Below are 18,597 nucleotides of genomic sequence, written 5' to 3' on the forward strand. Positions count from 1 at the left end.
TCTCAGAGTTACACATCTGTAAGGGGCCATTTGGAAGCCCATGAGGGTCCCTGGACCCCAACTGTAGACCCACTGGTGTAGCAGAGTGTTTCCAGTGAGCCAACATGCACAATATCAGCACCCTGCACTCTGTTTGACCAGAATGGAATAGAGCCTTCATTAGTATCATTGGTAACACCTGTGCATGTCTTCATAATATGGCTGCTGTGAATAGAGCATATTGGTAGTTCTGTTTGTTTGATTGATTGATTGATTGATTGATTGAATACTTTATTAACAGTTTGCAAAAAAAAAGCACAGGAAAGTACAGTTCAATACAAGGTCTGCTAAGAGGATTTTAAACCCAAGAAAGCCTATGGCTTGTTTTGAATTGAGTCCTTTGTACTCAATTCATCGAAACATTAATGACAAATGTACACTAATGCACTACTATGCGGGTGGATCGTTCGATTAAACGTCTCACCCCTTATATGCACATACTGTACGCCACGCACACACACATGTTTTTATTACTATACTTGATAGGACATCAACATTGTAGGAAGACGATTTTATGAATGCCATTTTTACAATGTTTTGGCATTTTTATGCCTAAGGCTGAAGCCTAAAGCCAGAAAAGATTTTTCGGTGTGCAAGTATAAATCAGGCTCCAAATCAGTTTTAACCGTAAAACAGTCATTTATCTTTATCTATGACCAGGACAATTGTCCTCACAAATTCTTCTCAAAAGTTCTCAGATTCAACTATGCTTGTGGGGAACATTTGGCCGTCAAAGTATAGTAATACAAGTACACACACACACCTTCCTGAAATAGCCGGGAGCTTATTTTGGCCTGGCGGTGCAGGTTGGGTTCTTTGTTTGGTTTCAGGGAGGATATCCTGTCCCTGTCCCCAAGCCCTGGCTGTCCTGATTACCACACTATCTAACACACACACACACACACACAAAGAGAGAAAGAGGGTGGGGGGGGGGTGGGGTAGGACCCCAAATCAGGAACTTTCCATTTCCCCCACAAACACACACACACACACACACACACACACACACACACACACACACACACACACACACACACACACACACACACACACACACACACACACACACACACACACACACACACACACACACACACACACACACACACAGCAGCCTTCCCATTGTCCACAGACACACTGACAAACAGAATGTTGCAGATCTAATCCCTAAACTCTGTCCCAGACGTTATCTCCACATGATTATTATTAGGTTAATAATAATAATAATAATTATTATTATTATTATTAGGTTAATAATAATAATAATAATTATTATTATCATTAGGTTTTAATCTACTACACTCTATTTTATCTAACTAATTAAAGGGGAATCTTGATCTGGAATGTTGAAAATGAGTGGTATTCACCTTTAATGTACTGTACGGTCAGCATGGATCACAATGCAGATGCATTTTCTGACACATGATTTACAGATTAACCCATTAACCCCCCCCACCCATCTGAAAATGTTTTGTACCAGGGACACCTCAGAAGAGAAGATTTGTGTTTTTCAAAAATAGCAGATGTACAAGCTCACAGCACGCGACGCGAAGTGACGCGCTGTGAGCTTGTACATCTGCCATTTCCGAGAACCACTGTTGCTATCAAATCTAAAATGACACAGATGCTTTGCCGGTTTTAATGGGTTAATGTAATACGCCGTTGCGCGAGTGTGTCGTTTTCGTTGTCGACTTGTAGATCTGTTCTTTTTGTGCAAGCTACAACAACCATCATAGACGGAGAATACGTGACGCTTACATGAGTTTCACATTCAACGCTACAACTCCAATCACCCATACACATGACATAATGTACAGGATGTGATGTCACTCTCTCTCCTGTGTTGCTTAGGATGTGAAGCTGGTTGAGCTTAGATAAGAACCATACAGTGTTAAGGGCAGACAGACAGACAGACTCATGTCATTCAGGAACAGATGTGTGAATGAGCTCACACTCTCGATAAAAAGAAGATAAGAAGCGTGTGCATGTGCATGTGAGTGTGCGTGTGCATGTCCGTGCGTATGACGTCTATCTGAACTGGTCGGGTCCCAGCAGAATGTCTTTTTTTTAAGTGTCTCCAGAGCATTGAGAACAGTGTGAAACAGAGAATCAAGGTCCACAGAGACACCAGGACTTTGTGCGTTGAAGATAAAAGTGGCAGGTGACAATGAACGAGGACACACCTCTATCTACTGCACCACGTCCAACCAAAAGGCCTGCAGAGAGTGGCACGTACGGGCCCAGTGCATCGTGGGAGGTGAGCTTCCCGCCACCCTCCAGGTAATAGACGACTGCAGTGGTGGAAAGTAACTAAGCACATTTACTTAAGTACTGCACTTAAGTAAAATGTTGAGGTATTTGTACTTTACTTGAGTATTTCCAATTTCCAATACTTTTACTTCTACTACACTGCATCTCAAAGGCAAATATTGTACTTTTACTCCACTACAATTATTTGAAAACTTGAGTTACTAGTTACTTTTCAGATACAGTTTTGGACATAATATGTCCAAAACTGTATCTGAAAAGTAACTAGTAACTCAAGTTGAGGTTTCCACCCGACAGGCATGATACGTTTATGCTTTGTGTATATGATGTAGATATCTTATTTTTATAGATTTTTCCTCCTGTTTTTTCTCCTTGCTCCCCGACAAAAACGCACACAATCTAATTTCACCCACTGTTTTACACCTGTAAACCTGTGATGTGACAATAATAAAGCTTATTCTGATATCCAAAAGCCAAACCACCAGATTTGTTAACAGACCGTTTCCACCCGTCTACCTTCACTCCTCACTGTCAGGTGATAGAAATGGCAAGGAGGACAGTGTGCTTCCTCAGACATGTGTTAATGTCCCGAATGGTGAGCACATGATTCCCCACAGCTACATTCCCTCTACTTACTTCTGCATCAGTATCTCTGAACATATTGGCAGTATGTTCAACCTCCATCTTTCCATCCATCTAGGAATGGGATTATAATTGTTATCTAAATAAAAAATGCGAACAAAAATCATATCCCAGAGATGAAAATGTATCATGAAATTGACTTGTCCTTTGCCACACACTGGAACTGAGTTGACTTGGCTCTGTACTTGGACTGCTTTTTCCCCCTCTACGCCAAATCTCTTTGCCAAAAATAGCAGATCTACAAGCTCGCAACGTGTCATGTTTTGTGTTCGATCAATCCCCGGTTCCCCCTGGGTTAGTGTCAAAGAGTCCTTGAGCAAGACACTGAACCCTTAACCCATTGATACCTGGAACGCATCTGTGTCACTTTAGATGTCTTTGGCTATTCAAAAATAGCAGATCTACAAGCTCATAGCGCGGCACCGAGTGCCGCGCTATGAGCTTGTAGATCTGCTATTTTTGAAAAATCCCGAAAAAAAATGTTTTAGATGTTTTCCCAAAAACTGTTAAGAGTTTTTTTTTAAAGAATCGCCTCAGGTCTTAATGGGTTAACTGCACCCGATGAGCAGGTTGGTGCCTCGCATGGTGTCCTCTGCCGTCGGTGTGTGAATGTGTGTGTGTGAATGGCACATTGTAAAGTGCCTTGATAAAGACGCTATATAAATGCACCATGTATTGATGTATTCACAGACAGTAGTAGAGCTGAGGGTGCACTTTTAGAAGTGCACAGCATTTTCAGGCAGACCAGTTTGGTTGTTTGTTTCCACGCCAGAGTTTGAACGTGTGTGTTCTACTCTCCAAACGAAACGGAGCAAACACAACGTGGCTGGATTAGAACGGAGCAAACAGGGTAGGTATGAACACACACAACGCTGTCTGGAGAGCGGAGAGTTATTTACTAGTATCATTACAGTTATCTAACTGTGTCTAACACACACACACACACACACACACACACACACACACAAACACAAACCTCATCATGTACACACACAGGATGTGAAGTATGTGTCCCTACACCTATTTTAGGGTGAGAAACATGGCTTACATGCGGAGTGTGTGTGTGTGCGCGCGCGCGTAAACAGCTGTGTGTAGTAATGTAGCTTAGATGTCAGAACAGAGGTGGAGAGTTACACACACATTACATAGGGCGATGTAACTATCCCTGTAGTGTACACACACACACACACACACACACACACACACACACACACACACACACACACACACACACACCTCAGGAGGATCAACAGTGAATAGCTGTCTACAGGACTGAAATAGTGGCTTCAATTATGTGTCTCTCCCTCTTAGCTCTCCTACTGTCTCCCGCTCAGCTCTCCTACTGTATGTCTTCCTCTCAGCTCTCCTACTGTATGTCTTCCTCTCAGCTCTCCTACTGTATGTCTTCCTCTCAGCTCTCCTACGGTCTGTCTCTCCTACACTGTCTCCCTCTCAGCTCTTCAACTGTATGTCTTCCTCTCAGCTCTCCTACGGTCTGTCTCTCCAACACCGTCTCCCTCTCAGCTCTCCTACGGTCTGTCTCTCCAACACTGTCTCCCTCTCAGCTCTCCTACGGTCTGTCTCTCCAACACCGTCTCCCTCTCAGCTCTCCTACGGTCTGTCTCTCCTACACTGTCTCCCTCTCAGCTCTCCTACTGTCTGTCTTTCATACACCATCTCCCTCTCAGCTTTCCTACTGCCTGTCTATCCAACAGTGTTTCAATGTGATTCAAAGGAGATTTATTGGCATGAGAAATTATGCTTACATTGCCAAAGCAAGTGTCAAGTAAAAACACCCCAAAAATCTACCAAATTGGTAAGATCTTACAAGAATAGCAGACTTAAGCTCACAACGCGTCACGTTGTGAGCTTGTAGGTCTACTTTTCTCTGTGCGAGACACCGTTGCGCGAGTAATTATGCAGGCAAGTATAAGCTTGGCGTAAAATAGCTTTTGGAAACAAATACCAGCAAAAATATTTTCTTCCCACTCTCAGCTCTCCTACTGTCTGACTAGAGGACCCGCCTTTAATTAGCAGGGATTTGGTGCGTCATTAATCAATGAAATGACATATGAAGACACGCTCTCTCTCTCTCGGATGCAGGCTGCTAATCCAGATTAATTTCATGGATGATGACGGTCCCACTCACTGAGCGTGCACAGGGCAGAGCAGCGCGCGTGCCGAGGGGAAGGGGGAGGGGCGTAAATCCATTTTAATAAGCTTACAGCAGACACATTTCTTTCGGCCACTCGCATCCTGTCAACACTTTCTGTGGAATCAAAGCCCCAAACACCACAATAATCTGCGCTATGATCCTAATCTCTGCAATGGAAAGTGTGTGACATTGACGTAGTCGTTATTGGGAGTCGTTATTTATCGCAGTGAGATGGCGATGGTTCAATTACTTGTTGCTCAAAAGCACTTTGACGCAACACATGGACACACAGGCTGGTGCGAGTGTGTGTGTGTGTGTGTTCTAGTTTGGAAGTGACAAATTAGTAATCTAAATCTACATTTAACCACTTATGGCCTACATATACGTAGCTAAAACTAAGAGTACTTTCTGTTTATTAAAGGGCTGGATAGACAGGGAGACCCGTTATTGAACAAACACTCACTCTAGTATATAGCAACGATTAATATCACAATATATAACGCTATTTCACACTTATTTTAACCAATATATTTACACCACCCTACAACTTTCAATTTAGGCATTTAGCAGACGCTCTCATCCAGAGTGACTTACAAGTGTTCATTGAACTAGTCAATAAACAGGTAAAATAAATAACCATATAAATAGAGTGCAGAGAGAAGACTTGTGCCTCAGGGAGACTAGGATACCAGGTAAACATTTGTGGTCGGGAAAGGGGGGCGGCAAAAAACCTAGCAATCAAAACAAACACGAGGCCAAGTGACCACGGTATGTCTGCATAGAATCGCTAGCATTAATCGAAAGAAAAAGGTGGCAAGACGGGCTACAGGCAGGGCGAAGCAGTGCTATACCTGCGAGATAATTTGTTGCAGCGCTGAGAGACTGTGTGAATGTGATGCACATTGTAAAGTGCCTTGATAAAGACACTATATAACCCACCCAAGACCGGGAACGCATCTGTGTAACCACACACGGATATTCAAAAATAGCAGATCTACAAGCTCATAGCTACGAGCTTGTAGATCTGCTATTTATTTGTTTCAATCGTGAAAGTGTGTGCAAATCTTTGAATGTGTATATATTTTTTAAAGCGAACATTTTAACTCAAATATTTGCTTCTGGGGATTCTACAAATGTATTCTAAATCCTAAGAGTTAGAGAAAAATAACTTATGTTGCTATATATATATATATATCAGTGGTTCTCAAACTTTTTCATGTTGGACACTCAAAATTATATGCATTTATCTGCAGACCCCCCCCCCCCCCCCCCCCCCCCCCCCCCCATCTCAAAATATGTTGTTCCAGGGAGCAGATCTACAAGCTCATAGAGCTCTATGAGTTGTCAGATGGGGGGTCCGCGGCTAAATACATATCATTTTGGGGGTCCTTGGCATAAATACATTTTGAGAACTATACTGATTTAGAAGGCATTTGTAGAATCGGCCTCAGGTCAGAGAGAGAAACTAGAGATGGACAGATAAGACAGCTGTCCTGTTGTTTGACAGATGGACAATGCCATCATTCAAAGTCTCGGACAACAAGACCTTCTCTTCAGACCAAAAGCCAACCTCAATGTGTTATAACACGTGTTAAAAACGCTACGTTACGACAGTCTGCTGACTGCGAGGTTTGTTCCTTACGCTTTGATGGGCGCAGCTGATGTGAGAGTTCAGGACAATACACACAAGAGTGACAGCACACACACCACCCGTTTGTTGCGAAGAATTGGTTCAATATTTATAAAACCAACAGGCACACTAAAGGACGACTTCACCAATGTTCACCTAACCTCGCATCACCAGTCGCACGCACATTTTTTAATTAAAAAGAAGCTAAACTATGCCGCATCAAGGATTTTATTAGGACGGACCTATATTGGGGTGAGACGTCTTTCCGGTTCTGCCCATCCGGCCACTTTTTTTTTTTTTTACTTCCGCTCCCGACCGGATCATATACCCGAAAATGGAATGCTGCCCAGGCTAATGTTCACCAACCTATCTTCATATAATTGGTCCTCACTAATGCTCATTATAGCATGGTACCATTTTTGTCTACCCCCTCTGTGTCTCAGCGGACGGCTGTGGACACTTCAGAAACCCGCAGGCGCCTACCAGTGACATCATGGATGGGAACCCAAGCTAATAGAAACGGCTGGCTTTCTGTTCCTGGAGACTTAGCATGCTATAATGCAAGCCATCATTCTCACGATAATAAAAATCGAAATGTATTTCTTCTTCCTGCCTATGATGATGTCACTGGTAGGCAGGTTTCTCAAGTGTCCACAGCCCTCCTATGAGACACAGGCCGAATAGAAGAAAATAGTACCATTTTATCATGAGCATTCGTGAGGAAAATGGGTGAAGTCGTCCTTTAACCACTTTCAACCTGGCCTCCTTATTTTGGGCATGCATGGATTAAGGCAAAAATAAAATGTCACAACATAAAATGTTTGTATGACCAAGTCGTAATGTGCGATTTGTGAAACAGTGCTAAAGGAGCCAACACACACACTAGCGCTTCCTAAACAGTCTGCAAGCTCTGAATGCGTCGCAGACGCATTGAGAGCTTGTAGATCGGCTATTTTCACTGTGCAACATGCTTCCATAAAGACATGCTGGCTTCTATGGAATCCAAATGACTGAAATCAGTCGTGGCGACTGAGAACGTATAACGGGGCAGTAATTCATGGCAAAACATAAAAAGGTGAAATATGGAGATACAAGGTTTCTGCTACCCGCAAGCAACTCTAAAATGTATTTCTGATTTATTGAATCTAGAGTTGCAATGCCAACCATTGACAGCCCATACATCCAAGCAGAAAAGTCCTATATGATTGTATTAAACAACGTTAAACTCACCAACCTTGCAGCTGTACGGAAAGCTTGAATTATCCTCTTTGTATCTGCAAAGTTTTTGTTTCATAAAAATCCACCGTAGTCATGTTATGAGCTACGTTCTGTCAATACATTCCGTGCAGGTGATTTTTCTAAGTGTTGGAGTTTGGAAGCGCTCCTTGGAAATCACTCAACGGTCCTGCGTAAGACCCGTTTCAAAATGTCATAATGCAGGAGGCAGCAGGACGTTGAGTTATTGAAAACGAGCGCTTCCAAACTCCAACACTTAGAAAAAATAATCACCTGCACGGAATGTATTGACAGAAAGTAGCTCATAACAAAAAGAATAATTCAAGCTTTCCGTACAGTGGCAATGTTGGTGAGTTTAACGTTGTTTAATACAATCAGATAGGACTTTTCTGTTTGGATGTATGGGCTGTCAATGGTTGGTATTGGAACTCTAGATTCAAGAAATTAAAAATAGAATTTAGAGTTGCTTGCGGCTAGGTTTCTGCCTGACAATGATACACAAAGTGTATCATTGTCAGTACTCTAGTGGGGGTTTCATCTTTAAAAAAACAACAACCGGGCGGTTACAGTAAATGACGGTGAGTCGACTGTATACCGTCTGTGAGCTATAACATGCTCTGTAGATGATTCAGTGTTATGAGTAGAACTCTATGTCGTGATGAAACTCCAAAACAGACTGAAGCCACAAATGTCACCAGAAGAACAACAGCAAAACGTGTGTGTGTGTGTGTGTGTGTGTGTGTGTGTGTGTGTGTGTGTGTGTGTGTGTGTGTGTGTGTGTGTGTGTGTGTGTGTGTGTGTACACACCCCTCTTGACCACACACACACATAAAAAGCTCCACACAAGTATATCTGCTATTGTCTATAATGACCCTGTCTGTCTGTCTGTGTGAACTGTTATTTTACATGTTAGAAGTGCTTGCTTATATGTACAAATGTAGATTATTAGTGTTGATTAAGTATAAAGGGTTCATTATTTGTACATATGCAACCCTTCAATACATGATCAACACTTCAAATTAGTCTTCTTTTTTTTTACATAATCAATGGTTATACATTACACTTTATACATAATTCATACATAATCAATAGTTGTACAAATCAATAGATAGCTATACATAACATGTTATGCATGATTTATGTATAAGTGGTATATGTTGATTATGTATGTGTTTATTAAGTATAATGAGTTGATGCTATATAAAATGTCGATCATGTGTAAGTTTAGTTAACTGTTGATTCTAAATAAATGTTTGGAATAGAATAGAAATCAGTGGTTCACAGACCTTTTCAGGTGAAGGACCCCTATCTGAGAATATGATACAAGATCTTGACACAAGATTTGTGTTTAAAAATTCCAAAAATGTTTTCAAGATTTATTTGAAAATAGCCTATCTTCAAGCTCAGCTTGCAGATAGACTCTTAGGCTATACCCTATAAGAATATAGGGGTTAAAGTTATGCTATATTATCTACTTTTTCTGGGGGGCCTGGAACCCCCTCAACTCAAGGACCCCTGGGGGTCAGAGGACCCTGCTTTGAGAACCACTGTTATTGATTCGTTCTAAGAATTGAATATTACTGAAAGCCTCAGTATTTCATAGTGTATTTTAAAATAATTATTTACAACAATAATCATTATTATTGTTAGAGACATTATTCCTACCGTGTACTCGTATCCACCCTTGCTGCTGACACACAGAGTCCTCCAGCAGCCTGTCCACCATGGAGCTGATGCTCCCGGGGAGAGAGTCCCTGATCCCCCCGGGGAAAGAGTCACCGTTCCCGGCCACGCACTCCATCTCCATGCCGCCGCAGCCGCCGTGGTGGTGGTGGTTCTGATGGTTCTTCTGCTGGCCGTGGAGGAGCCACCGGCCCAGGCCGGCTCTAGTGCAGGCTGGGACGGGTCTGGTGGTCCACAGTGACACCAGACGACGACGACCACCAGCAGCACCTGGGTCTTCTGTCGGTTTAGACCTAGTTTCTATGAAGTCCAGTGTTCTTGGTTGGTTCTTGTTTCTGTCAATTAAACCTGGTTTCTAGGAAGTCCAGTGTGTTCTTGTAGTCGATTTAGACCTGGTTTCTGTGAAGTCCAGTGTTCTTGTTGTCGGTTTAGACCTGGTTTCTGTGAAGTCCAGTGTTCTTGGTTGGTTCTTGTTGTTGCTACTTGTGGCTAACGCCTCCTGTAGAGAGAACACTAACAACTAGTCTTATTAGACCCTGGAACCAGAACTAGTACTTTAAAACCAGGTCCAATGTCTCTCTGGTGTCATAAACATGAGCGTTATTAATGTTATTGCGAAGTTATTTCGCTGGTATATATATCTGCTGTTCTGTCGGTACTTCTGTCGGCTAACGCGTCCTTTAAGAGTGAATACTAGAAACTAGAACCTTTACAAACCCATTAGAACCAGAACTAAAGCACTCACACCGGCTCCCTATTACAGATAATTAGTGTTATTAACGTTATTATGAAGTTATTTGGCCGGGTTTGTGTCGCAGTTCTTCTTCGGTAGGTATAAGTAAGGTAGGTTTAGGTACAAATAAGGTAGGTTGTGTTGGGTTTCTTTCTTTTCTTTCTCCTCCTGTTTTTGTTTAATTTAAATCCTTTTCGTGGGTTTTTTCAGTTCCGTCGCTTCATTGTTGTTTGGTTGTTTTCTTAATTAATCGAATGAAAGAATGTTCATTCGGCTCGTTTCCCACGCTGCCGGACGCCGCGTCCCCGTTTCAGTTCAGTTCAGTTACACTGAGAGACACACACACACACACACACGCAATCGCACACGCCGTAGGACATGTACGCGCACGCACACACGCCAGCGTTGCCAGAGTTTTTTTTGCGAGAGAAACAAGCAACCAGGGTCTATGAAAACAAGCCCAAAAGGAGCGACATGAGCACTTTGAACCTGTACGCTTTGGCTATTTGAAAATAGCAGATCTACAAGCGCAATGCGACTCGTTGTGAGCTTGTAGATCTGCTATTTTCTAAAAATATAAGAAAATGTGAAAAATGGTGGAATATTTTTTCAACATTTTAACAACACAAATCTTGTATGGGGCCTGGCTGGGGGTCTCTGGCATCAAATATTTTCAGAGGGGGGGGTCTGCAGATAAATACATGTTAATTGGGGGGTCCTTGACTTGAGAATGTTTGAGAACCACTGGTTTAAACAACATTGGGAAACAATCCTAAAATAAGCAACTACATTTTAGAAACAAGCCCAAATATTAAATTATATAATATATGATATATATCACATCATATTTACAAGCAACTTTACAGAAAAACAAGCCCAAAGCTGCTTATAATAAGCAGACATGGCAACACTGACACACACTACCAGGCAGGCGCGCTCCCGACGCCCCCCTCCCTCCTCGTCCTCCTACTGAAGACACGCGGGGACGCGCATTGGTGGCATTCTAAATATTGCATACATCTAATGTTTCCTATTATTAAATATTGAAAATACTTTACTGTTTGCTGCTTGTTGTAAAATACTGTATGTGTATTATATTAGGCTATGTTAATTGTTCAGAAACTCATGAAAGAAAATACCAAATCTATAGCTCATAACGCATGGCAACGTTGCATATTGTGAGCTTGTAGATCTGCTATTTTGTTTTTAAATGAAAGTACAAAATAAGGCTCAAGTGGTTCTATCTATCTATCTATCTATCTATCTATCTATCCTATCTATCCTCTTGACCTTGTATTTAACTGTACTTTCCTTTGCTTATTCATTCATCAAGTATTCATTCAATCAATCAATCAATCAAATGCACTAGTGGTCTTTTATACATTTCATATATTTTCTTTTTTTCTAGGTATTAAAAAGTCTTTAAATTGACACTCAACTGTCATCTGGGATCTGGGGGTGGGGGGGGGGGGGGGGGGGGGGTGTGGTTCAGACCTTGTGGATCCATTCATTCACACAAAGGAGTCTTTCAGTAAACTAACTTCCACAAGGTTAGAAATGTGTGTTTGGCTCCTTCCAGTGCTCACATCAAGCACTGTCTGTACTCCACACACAGCCTGGCCACACACCACACGCACGCACGCACGCACGCACGCACGCACGCACGCACGCACACACACACATGCACACGCACACGCACACGCACACGCACACGCACACACACACACGCACTTTAGATAAAGACGCTATATAAATGCACCATTTACCATTTATATTGATAGATGTGTGTATGCAGGGTCAGAGTCATGGACCCCTGGGCATGAGACTGCCTCAGGGAACCCCACCCCGCCCGCGCACACACACCCTCCCCTCCTAACACACAAATGCATGCAGCTGGTGCCACCACTGCCAGAACCAGCCTGCACATACTGTACTGTGCATTGAATGTACACTCCATACAACTTCCTGTTTATTTACATTCATATAGGACAGTGGTTCGCAAAGTGGGGTCCGGGGACCCCCAGGGGTCCTTACGGGAGTTCCAGGGGGTACCCAGCTAAATATGGTAGTTATAGGAACCAAATGGACCCTTATGGGTCTGTAACTCTGAGAGTGTACAAATGGAACGAAATGGACCCGTTAGGGTCTTCATTACTCTCACAGTTAATTTAACATCGATTTTTACGATATAAATTAGGGTCCCAGAGAGAGAAATGCAATTAGATGGGGGTCCCTAGCCTAATGCATGTCAAACTGGGGGTCCTTGAAATTAAAATGGTTGAGAATCACTGAGAATCACTGAGCCATAAAAAATCTGCTGTTATGGGGGTCCTTGGCATATCTTTTCAAAAGGGGGTCCGCGGGCTAAGTGTCAATTTGAGGGTCCTTGACATGAAAACGTTTGAGAACCATCGATATAGGAAACATACTTTGAAATGGGAATAGAGAAGACAGAACTAAATATACGCTCGAACAGACATAATCACGGATCACTAGGCACCATGTTCTAGAGGGCCCCCCTGATGTGTGGACCCCTGGGTCTGGTCCCAACATGCCTATTCAGGGGTCAGGACTCTGCTTGTAGGCGTTTCATTCTATTCTATTCATTCTTTGCTATAATTCCATCAATTACGCTTACGCTACAATTACCGTAGTATAAAGGCCAAGACCACCAGGTTTTATGAACAGCTTCCACCCAGGCTACCATCAGACTGTTCAACAAGGCCTGGCCACCCACCACCTGGCCAGGTCAGGCCTGGCCTTGGGCTTGACTTTTCCCTACGGTAGTTATGGATGTAATCTGTGGTGTAAAGTAACTAAGTATATTTACTCAAGTATTGTACTTAAGTACAATTTTTAGGTACTTTTACTTTACTGGAGTATTTCCGATTGTCAATACCTTTACTTCTACTCCACTACATCTCAGGCAAATATTGTACTTTTACTCCACTACAATTATTTGTAGTGGAGTAAAAGTCCTTCCATGTGCCAGAGCCTCCCCCAGGACTGGCAGAGTAGTTACGGAGAAGCGGACTGAGTGGCCCTGTCTTTCCCTAAGAGGACTGACCGTGGGTAGCTGCTGGGACGTAAGTCGTGGCTTGATCAACCCCGGCTGGGTCACCTGGGCGAGGGTATATGTTGTTGCGAGACCCGAAATATCCGATGACCCCAGGCTACAACACTGATGATACGTCCTAGGTGCATCCATGTGATGTTTTCTTTATATTTGAAAACTACTAGTTACTTTTTTGATTTTGATTATTATTACAAAACATACATTAACCACTTCAGCCATATACATTTTGGCCATTTGAAAATAGCCGATCAACAAGCTCACAATGCATTGCGATGTGACGCATTGTGAGCTTGTAGATCTGCTATTTTCTAAAGATATTTATACATACATTTTATTTGAAAACTTAATGAGTACTTTCTACTTTTGGTACTTTAAGTACATTTTGATACCAATACTTTTGAACTTTTACTCAAGTAAATGTTGAATTCTGGACATTTACTTGTAACAGAGTATTTCTACATTCCAGTATTGATACTTTTACCTAAGTAAAACATTTGAGTACTTTTTCCACCACTGGCTGTAGCATCATGTGGATTGTACCTGTGACAGTTACAGCCCTTTGTGGTTGAACTGGACAAATGTGCTGATACTCTCTCTGCACCTTAATCTCATGTTCAATAAGCTCACACCTTAATGTCTAACATCATGTGCATACTTGCTATGTTTATGTTGCTATGTTATGTCTAACCTCACGTAATACTGTACCAGCTAGATATAATGCTATAATTGCATAATGTTTCGAATTAAAATGTATTCTTTAATTTTAATAATCGATTACATTGATTTGTGTTGCACCCTTAGATCAGACGCTGAAAGGTTAAATGAGCAGTGCCAGCGTGCTTGTTCCATCGTGTTATCATCATCATATTCTTTGAAGTATTGATAAGATGTCTGTGTTCAAGGCCAGACAGCCAGACAGACAGTTGATTCATGTTGCACACATGCCCCAGGGTGTCATAATACAGCAGTGGTTCTCAAACTTTTTCATGTCAAGGACCCCAAATTGTATTTGGCCTCCGGCCCCCATCTGAAAATGTTTTGTTCCAGGGAAAAAAATATTCACAATTTCTTTTCAAAATCATTCTTCAAAGATTTTCAAAAATAGCAGATGTACAAGCTCACAGCATGGCACAACCTCCATAGAGTGAGTTGTTCCCACACAGTGTTTTCCCCCTATAAGACTTTAATCCAAATGTGCAAAAATGCTAATAAAATAATAGAATGGAGACCTTAACTTAACCACAGTTCAATACATAGTGAACTAATTGAAAGTACATGTTCAAACTAGAGGTTCTAAGTAACCAGGGGCTCAAACTGAGCAACTGAGTTTATTTTCACTGTGAAGATCTCTTGCATCCTCTAGTTACGACTTTGTGTCATTGGTCAATCTGTCAGACACAGTAGAAAACAATGATGGTAACAGTTACACTGACACCAATGTCAGTCCCTTGTCTGGGGTCACTTATTAAAAGTATTTTCAAATTCTGCTCTAGGGGAACCTGCTATGAAATATGTTGACATACTCGGTTTCAGTTCAAATTAAATTGTTTGTTCATGTCATATTTGTTCATGAGAAATAGATTCATAGTTGCAATATTGAAACATTAGAATAGACACTTTGTTTATTTTGCAACCTGATATTTTCAATGTAATTGCATTAAACTACTTTGGCTGGGGACCCCCTGGAACACCCCCAAAGGGCCCCTCCTGGGGTCCTCAACCCCACTTTGAAAACCCTTGGTCTAGGCTACAGTTAATGAACCATTTAACCACTTAAACCCTCTAGACTTAGTACACTCTATAGCAATGATCACTATATGACAAACATAGCAATGATCACTATGACAACATAGAGCTTTAACCTTTCAACAACAAAATAAAACATTTCATTTTAACCAAAAAACATCACTTACAGCACTTTGAAATTCAACTCGCAGCGTAAAATGGAACACAAATTTAGCTTTGTTCCATTTGTACCCTCTGGTGAGTTACAGTTGGATATCGTCTATGTCGGGTGGAATCCTCATATCTCCAAAACTTTGACTTTTAAGGATTCAAATTCAAAAATAGCAAAAGTAGCAGTCGAGCTTGTCGACCTGCTGAGTTTGATGCCTTTGTGTGACGCTGTAGTATGATCAAATAAGGTGTTCATTTACAACACAAATTAGAATATGGAGATAAGAGGTTTCTGCCCGACAGAGACGCTATAAATCATGGGGTCTTAAAAAAAAAAAATCCTATCACAAAGATTTGGCGGACCCCCTGGAGTTACTCCGCCAAATCTTTGTGATAGGATTTTTTTTTTTTTTACATTACCACTTGAACCCTAGCATCTCTATTCTGATGAACATTAGCCGAAAACAGCCGATCTTCGCAGCGCGAGGCGTTGTGAGCTTGTAGATCGGCTGTTTTCGGCAAAGAGGTTTGGTGTAGAGGGGAAAAGAAGAAAATCAAGCACCAAGTATTGAAGGTTTAAGTGGTTAAATGTCTGAAATGAACCAAAAATATTAATTTACACAGCACTGGTGATAGTCAATGAAGCTACGCAACACGATTGTACGCAATATACAGTATGGGGGGTCCCTGCTTCGTCTCTCTCTCAGCTAAGGGGTCCTTGGGCTGAAAAACGTTGAAGACCCCCCAATATAAATAAATAAAGACGGTGGCCACATCGTGTCCAGTTCATTTTTTATTGCCGTGTTTGACTTGTCTCGAGGCGTCGTTGATCCCGTCCTTGACGTCTTTCAGGACGCTGTCCCGCAGCCGCCCCGCCTTGCGCCCCGCCTCGCCCAGGTCCTTGGGCAGCTGGGAGGTCTCGGCCCGGATCTGCCTGACGGTGTTGGACCGGGCGGCCTTGGACGCCGCGTCCTTGGCGGCCAGCTGTGCTTTCATCACGGCCCAGGCGGTGAGCTGCGCCGCGCGCCGTATGGGCCGCGACTCGGCCAGCTTCTCCACAACCTTGGCCTGGTTGAGGAAGGCCGAGAGCAGGTACTTCAACACCATCCTGGACCTACACTGTACACACACACACACACACAGACACACAGATAATAGATATAGGTATATTATAGATGCAGATAGGACCTACACACACATAAATATGAATAGGTCTTCAACAGCAACATCTGAAAGTGATTCGTTGTTGTGGAGTTGTTAAGGGCATGTTCATTTAAATGACTTAGTGATGTCATTACGCAATGATGTCATCATTACATAGTGACGTCATTACGTGACAATGTCGTCATTATGTCACTATGTAATGACGACCCGCCCTAGCAAATCCTGCTGATATTTAGTTTGTGACCCCAGCGTTGAGGAGCCCATAATATCTATCTGTGTGTATTATGGGCTCTTTTATTATCATTTTTTTAATCCCACGATTTTTGTAACCCATTTTTTCACCCAGTGCCAATTGCCTAAGCTGAATCATGGGCGCTACTCTCCCTCTGCCAGCCTGGGGAGAGCACCGAACTGAGCTCATGCTTCCTTCAATGCATGAGGAGTGAGCAGGCCGCTTCTTATCCCCTGACAGGAGGGAGTTTCCCCAGGTGGGACGTAGCGTGTGGAAGGAACACGTTATTCCAACCAGTTCCTTTCCCCTCCATCAGGCGCCCCGGCTGACCAGGGGGAGGCAGTACATAGACCAGGATTACTGCATGTTTTTTGTGAGGGTACCTACCCTAGGGGACACAGGGAGAAAATGCAAACTCCACACAGAAAGGCCCTTTCACTAACCACCCCTAGGGCTAGGGTCACAAACTAAATATCAGCAGGATTTGCTAGTCGATTTCAATCATGTCGTTGCATGATGACACACCTGTTAGTGATGACGTGAAACGGGAAGCGCTGGAGATGTCTCACAGCCCAGGGCTCAAGGGAAGCGCTGGAGATGTCCCTGCAGCTGTCAGAGCCCTCAATGAGGACATGGAGAAAAACACAGTGGTGGAAAAAGTACTCAAATTCTTTACTTAAGTAAAAGTATCAATACTGCAATATAGAGATACTCTGTTACGTAAAAGTCCAGAATTCTAAATTTACTTGATTAAAAGTACAAAAGTATTGGCATCAAAATGTACTTAAAATACCAAACGTAAAAGTACTAAAATGTTTGAAAATAGCAGATCTACAAGCTCACAACGCGTCGCGATGCGACGCGTTGTGAGCTTGTAGATCGGCTATTTTCAAATAGCCTACGTATAAAATAGGGCTAAAGTGGTTAATGTATGTTTCATAATATCAAGATTTACATCTGCAAAGTAACTTAACTATTACAAAGTAACCTCCACTGTAAGAATCCTGAGCAGCTATAGTCTGTCTATGTACATGCATAGACAGGTTGAATAGACGTGACTTTTTCTTTCTGGTATATATTATGCTTTCTGCTTCTTTGCACATTTGACACAGCTGCTAAAGATATCTGTGTGAGTGTATGTGACATGAAATGTGTCAGTTAACATGGTTTATTATCCCATATTTCTACTTGTAAACGTAATTTAATGCAACACATATGAATGCATCTTATGTATTATATTCACAATATTTGACACATTTTCCTTGTTCTTTTCTATCCCCATTCTTCCCTTTCCTAAAAACTACAAACTGCCTTTATGAAAAAAAACATTTTACACCTGTAAATCTGTGATGTGCTAACAAAGTTAATGCTGAATTAATCTTATAAATGTGTTGAGACTGAGAGTCAGAGAAACCCATTCTTCCATTCTTGTGTCATTTAGAGGTGAAATGGGTGACTTCAGACACTCTTCAAGAGTTGTCAACATTTGAAAACTAGCTAAATGTGTTACAAAAGAACCATTTCAATGCCATTTCCCTGCTCTTTAGTGCTATTTAGCACCGTTTTTGTTTAGAATGAAAGAGGGAATCATGAATAAGTATTATTAATAATGAATGAATGGTTGAATTGGTTGATTCTAGGTATAAATCACAACATTTGACATACAATGAACAGCTCAACTCACCTGTCAGTCTGTCTGTCATGAGAATTCAGTAAACAAATGGAATACTTCCGGGGTGGTCTTCTTTTTTGGTTTGCAAACCTGGCTTCCATAGTCCTTGCGTTAGCGCCATCTACTGGGAGGTAGATGTAGTGTCCACCCAAAGCAATCCAGAGATATATA

At 42.1% G+C, this 18,597-nt stretch overlaps 2 protein-coding genes across 5 annotated transcripts in view; both read right to left on the bottom strand.

Moving 5' to 3' along the window:
• Positions 1–10,695, bottom strand: part of rasal2 (RAS protein activator like 2) — a 118,953-nt gene extending 108,258 nt beyond the window's left edge. The window contains exon 1 of the mRNA XM_084056516.1: positions 9,636–10,695. Within this exon, the coding sequence (XP_083912642.1) occupies positions 9,636–9,777 (142 nt within the window). The 5' untranslated portion in view covers positions 9,778–10,695. The remainder of the gene's footprint in view (positions 1–9,635) is intronic.
• A 5,097-nt stretch (positions 10,696–15,792) lies between these two features.
• Positions 15,793–18,467, bottom strand: LOC311046146 (protein NCBP2AS2-like). 4 transcript variants are annotated; one of them, XM_084058299.1, is made up of 3 exons: positions 18,439–18,467; positions 17,280–17,374; positions 15,793–16,472 (listed from the first exon to the last, which is right to left on the bottom strand). In XM_084058299.1, the coding sequence occupies exon 3, from the start codon at positions 16,463–16,465 to the stop codon at positions 16,145–16,147; it is 321 nt and encodes a 106-aa protein (XP_083914425.1). In that variant the 5' UTR covers positions 16,466–16,472; positions 17,280–17,374; positions 18,439–18,467; the 3' UTR covers positions 15,793–16,144. The 4 variants fall into 4 exon arrangements, with proteins under 4 accessions (XP_083914425.1, XP_083914426.1, XP_083914424.1 ...); XM_084058300.1 differs by having other exon boundaries at positions 15,793–16,477; XM_084058298.1 differs by lacking the exon at positions 18,439–18,467 and having other exon boundaries at positions 17,280–17,433.
• Positions 18,468–18,597: the final 130 nt, after the last annotated feature.

The sequence above is a fragment of the Gymnoscopelus microlampas genome (genome assembly GCF_963454915.1).
Source record: "Gymnoscopelus microlampas genome assembly, chromosome: 5".
Classification (NCBI taxonomy): Eukaryota; Metazoa; Chordata; class Actinopteri; order Myctophiformes; family Myctophidae; genus Gymnoscopelus; species Gymnoscopelus microlampas.

Excerpts from the sequence above, each read along its gene's own strand:
- LOC311046146 (XM_084058299.1), bottom strand. The coding sequence starts at position 16,465 with ATGGTGTTGAAGTACCTGCTCTCGGCCTTCCTCAACCAGGCCAAGGTT.